The sequence below is a fragment of the Chionomys nivalis genome, chromosome 11 (assembly GCF_950005125.1).
Source record: "Chionomys nivalis chromosome 11, mChiNiv1.1, whole genome shotgun sequence".
NCBI classification, from domain to species: Eukaryota; Metazoa; Chordata; class Mammalia; order Rodentia; family Cricetidae; genus Chionomys; species Chionomys nivalis.
In genome coordinates this window covers 22,837,054-22,841,686 of record NC_080096.1, presented here as the reverse complement: position 1 = coordinate 22,841,686, position 4,633 = coordinate 22,837,054, and the positions used below count along the sequence as shown (strand labels likewise).

The window sequence follows — 4,633 nt, the reverse complement described above, 5'->3', positions numbered from 1 at the left end:
ATTCAGAGTCGCCAGCACAGTCTCAAGGAAGGCCAAGCATCCACACAGAAAGTCTCAGAGTCGCCAGCTGTCACCAAAGCTCTCTAACGCTTGAATACACAGAACCAAACAGAGCTGCAGGCTCACCCAACAACAAATGCACCCACCTAGGGTCTCACGAAGTCATACACACACAATCACAAGGCCATACAAAGTCACACACAGCGAACAGACACACAGTTGCACGCAGATTCTGGGAGTCTCGGAACAATGGGAGCATTGTCTGAGTTGGCAGCAGCTGGGGAGAAAGGAGTCACAGTGTGGACAGGAGGCCATGGGGGCTGCTGGACGCGGCCTCCAAAGTTCCAGCATCTTTCCTTTTCCAGAAGTTAGGTTCTGCCGGGACTTCCATTTGCTGAGGGCCTGACACCCCCTCCTCAGCCTCCTGGGATGTTTGGTGAAGACGCAGAGCTCTTAGGGGATCTGGGCCCTCATGCTCTTCCTTCTCTAATCTTCCCAGAGACTTGTCTTTCTCTCCACCAGGCAGTGCCTGGAAAGCAGGAGCCTGGAGATCCACTCCTGACCTCTGAGTCCAGCCCCTCCAGGACTCACACACCCTGTCTGAATCCTGCTAGGCGGTCCGGGCAGCGCCTGGCAGCACTGTGGGTCTCCTATTGTGGCGGAGACAGAGAGCATGTCAGGACGTCCATCCCTTAGTGTTGTGAGTGCCCTGCAGTGGGGACATGATGCCCTTCCCTGTTCCCAAATAATTCTTCTTGCCTTTCACCCTCATCGGATAGTCCGGTTCTCAATAAGAAATTATTCAGGGGTTTTTCACCCTTAGCTATTCGTAGCTGCTATATGCCTCCAGGCAAGCCACTCTCCTATTCTGAACCCGGAGTAAAATGAGAGGCTAGTCAGGAGTGTCAGAGTCAGGGTGGAATTGAAGGGCACAGGAGTAAGCACAGAATGCAGATGCCATGCCACCTCACCCCTCTATGGTCACATCTGTGGGGAGTTGGGCACTGGAGTGTCTCCATACCTCACAGCTTCTAGCTTGGCAGGAGGCCTCCCCTAGGAGGGAAGGACATGCAGTTCAAGACACAGCCTGCTTTTGCAACACTTGGCTTCCTCCAGCCCCCATTCCTGTCCCACTGGGGGGACAAGAGGAAGTAGCTGTCCATACACGAACATGTATCTGGGCCCAACCAAGAACTCTGGGGTTCTCACGGGCCCACCTGGGCCAAAAAGGAAACAGAAAAGGACCAAGGTCTCTAAACAGGGTGGGTTTTGGGGGGGTTATCCCTAATGCTGTGTCACAGATGTAGAGGAAGTCCAAATGTCTTCCCTTGCTTTAGGGAACTGGCTGGCGTTTGCAGTCTGCGGGGTCTCGCTGGCATTATGCTACCTGTATGGGGAAGCCCGGCGTGTGAGAGGAGGGGAAACCAGGCCTAAATCAGTTATATGTCAACCGCCTCTGAGCCTCAGGGTACACACACACACACACACACACACACACACACACACACACAGACACACGCCCTGCAACCCCTCCCATGGGCTTGATAATGAATGGCCACCAACAAACGGAGAAGAGAGGCTGTAGAATCTTACCACTCCGGCCAGAGGAACCCCAAGTTAGGTGAGACCCCCAGGTTGTTTGCAGTAGACTGGTAGGAATGTGACTTCTGGCCGGGGAGGGGGGGGGCGTCGAACTCAGAGTATGGGAGGGTGTGGGGTGCTGTGGGAGTTTGGTCAAATTTCTAGAGCATAACTCAGGACCAGCCGTCTGACGAGTCTGGACATGTGAGCCCTTCCAAGAGTTCAAGGAGCCAGAGTAGAGCCAGGGAATGGGGGCCTCTCCTCTGTGGAGCCGGACTCAGGCTAAAAGTGAGGCGGTGTGAGCAAGGAATGACGGAGTGCTTCTTCCTCGACGGTCCCCTCCCAGTTCATCTCCCGGCGGGACCGGGAAGCTCTCCTTCCCACACCGAACCCTACCTGTCCCCAGTAATGCCTTGTGATGGGGGAACCAGACGGCTGGCTTTGCCCACTGCACGAGAGGGGCCCGGGTTCGGGCCCGACCCCGCCTCCGCCCCCGATTGGGTGCTCATTTAAATGTCCGGCCCCGCCCCGAGCCCCGGGCGCATACATATAGGCGGCTCGGCGGGCGGCGGGAGGCATTCTGGCGCGGAGCGCAGCGGCGGCGGGCGCAGCTAGCAGGTCGGCTGCGGAGCGGGGGTGCAGCGCGCTTTGCCCCCGTACCCCTCCCCCTCGGACGCAGCCCCACCCCTCCGCCCGCCGGGCCGTCCCAGCCGAACTATCCCCTGCGGCGCCAGCGCGGGGCGGCTCCGGGCGCCCCCAGCAGACCCCCATCATGGGCAGCCAGAGCTCCAAGGCTCCCCGGGGCGACGTGACCGCCGAGGAGGCAGTGGGCGCTTCCCCCGCGAAGGCCAACGGACAGGTGGGTGCGCTCGGCGCGGCGGGCCCGGTCCCCTACTCGCGCGCCTCGCCCCCTCTGGGGCCCAGGGCCGGGGCCGCGCGCTTTGTCCGGCCCGGGACACGCGGCGCCCCCTCCCCCGCCCGGTCCCTTTGTTCTCGGCGCCGCAGCCCCCGCGGGCGAACGAGGGGAGGGGCGGGAGGGGGCGCCGGCCGGGCTCGCCGCCTTCTTTGTTCGTGCCCGGACCGCGGGCGCTGCCCCCAGGCCGCCCCGAAGGCCGCGCGTGAAACAAAGGCGCTGCTAGGCCGCGCCAAGGGGGCGTTCGAGGCCGCGGGACCGGTGCTGGGCCCCCAGGGCGCCCCATCTGCAGTCCGGACCTCTGCGGCCCGCGGTGGCTTTTGAAACGGCGGGGAGCAGAGATGTGGGGAGACTCTGGGGTGGGTGGGGGCTGTTCATACAAAGCGGGAGCCTGGGAAAATAGGCCGTCCAGGTGCAGCGCCCCGGGACTGCTTCCCGCCCAATAGCTCCGGGCTAGGCTTGCCCACCAGCCCGGGATCCGGGCACGGTGAGGTTCCTCGCGGAAAATAGAGAGCGCGCCCCGGGGAGGGGGGTGGGGGCCCGTACCCCAGCGCCTCCTGCTGGCTGTGACCGGTCCAGCGCGCCTGTGAGGGGCGAGGGCGATGTTGGATGGGAGTGAGGCCAAAGCCAGACTTGGGTTACCGCAGACCCCGGTGGTGGGTTCCTCGCCTGCAGGGGGCCAGAAGCGGGCTGGGGGAGGGAGAGAAGGGCCCCGGCCCTCATTGCTGTCTCCTCTGCCCCGCAGGAGAATGGCCATGTGAAAAGCAATGGAGACTTAACCCCCAAGGGTGAAGGGGAGTCGCCACCCGTGAACGGAACAGATGAGGCAGCTGGGGCTACTGGCGACGCCATCGAGCCAGCGCCCCCTAGCCAGGAAGCTGAGGCCAAGGGGGAGGTCGCCCCCAAGGAGACCCCCAAGAAGAAGAAGAAATTCTCCTTCAAGAAGCCTTTCAAATTGAGTGGCCTGTCCTTCAAGAGAAATCGGAAGGAGGGTGGGGGTGATTCTTCGGCCTCCTCACCGACAGAGGAAGAGCAGGAGCAGGGGGAGATCAGCGCCTGCAGCGAAGAGGGCACTGCTCAAGAAGGGAAGGCCGCCGCCACCCCTGAAAGCCAAGAGCCCCAGGCCAAGGGAGCAGAGGCTAGTGCAGCCTCCAAGGGAGGAGACACGGAAGAGGAGGCAGGGCCCCAGGCTGCAGAGCCATCCACTCCCTCGGGGCCCGAGAGTGGCCCTGCATCAGCCAGCGCTGAGCAGAATGAGTAGCTGGGTGGGGGCAGGTGGGTGATCTCCTAAGCTGCAAAAACTGTGCTGTCCTTGTGAGGTCACTGCCTGGACCTGGTGCCCTGGCTGCCTTCCTGTGCCCAGAAAGGAAGGGGCTTGTTGCCCCCTTCCAGCCACGTTCCCTCCCTCCTGTGGATTCTCCCATCAGCCATCTGGTCTTACTCTTAAGGCCAGTTGAAGATGGCCCCTTGCCGTTTCCCAAGTTAGGTTAGTGATGTGAAATGCTCCTGTCCCTACCTCCTTCCTACCTAGGCCCCACCCCTGCAGAAGGCAATTGCTGACTTTTCTCCCAATTCTTTTCCAAGTACGTTTTGTTTATTCTACTTCCGAAGCCCCTGAGCCAGAAGTGGGGGCTTATACTCCCAAACCCTGAGTGTCCAGCCTTTTCCCTGTTGAGTTTTTAGTCTCTTGTGCTGTGCCTAGTGGCACCTGGGCTGGGGAGGACATTGCCCCTGTCTGGGTTTTATAACTGTCTTACTCAAGTTCAAACCTCCAGCTTGTGAATCAACCGCCTCTGACTGGATAGGCAAGTATTAGGCTTGGGGCGGGAGGAAGGTCTGTGATGTGAAACAACCTGTTGTTGTCTTTCCCTCCCATCGTTGTAAATAACTTTTAATGGCCAAACCCCAGATTTGTACTTTTTTTTTTTCTAACTGCTAAAACCATTCTCTTCCACCTGGATTTACTGTAACATTTGGAAAAAGAATAAATGTTGTCCCTTTAGTGGTGATTTAATGAGTGGTCTTCTGGGGTATGGGGTAGAAGACCGGGGCAACAAGAAGATGCCAGGTGAGTCCAAGGGGCTTTCTGGGTGTGAGAATTAAGAACCAGGGACACTGCCAGCAAACAAGCTCGCTCAG

At 59.9% G+C, this 4,633-nt stretch overlaps 1 protein-coding gene across 1 annotated transcript; it reads left to right on the top strand.

Moving 5' to 3' along the window:
* Positions 1 to 2,171: 2,171 nt before the first annotated feature.
* On the top strand, positions 2,172 to 4,503 carry Marcksl1 (MARCKS like 1). The gene is made up of 2 exons (XM_057784669.1): positions 2,172 to 2,440; positions 3,240 to 4,503. The coding sequence occupies exons 1-2, from the start codon at positions 2,354 to 2,356 to the stop codon at positions 3,753 to 3,755; spliced, it is 603 nt and encodes a 200-aa protein (XP_057640652.1). The 5' UTR covers positions 2,172 to 2,353; the 3' UTR covers positions 3,756 to 4,503.
* The last annotated feature ends 130 nt before the right edge of the window (positions 4,504 to 4,633 follow it).

Bases quoted from the DNA above. Each gene is read 5' to 3' on its own strand.
- Marcksl1 (XM_057784669.1), top strand. From the start codon at position 2,354: ATGGGCAGCCAGAGCTCCAAGGCTCCCCGGGGCGACGTGACCGCCGAG. The intron at 2,441-3,239 runs GTGGGTGCGCTC...TCTGCCCCGCAG, and splicing joins CCGCGAAGGCCAACGGACAG to GAGAATGGCCATGTGAAAAG.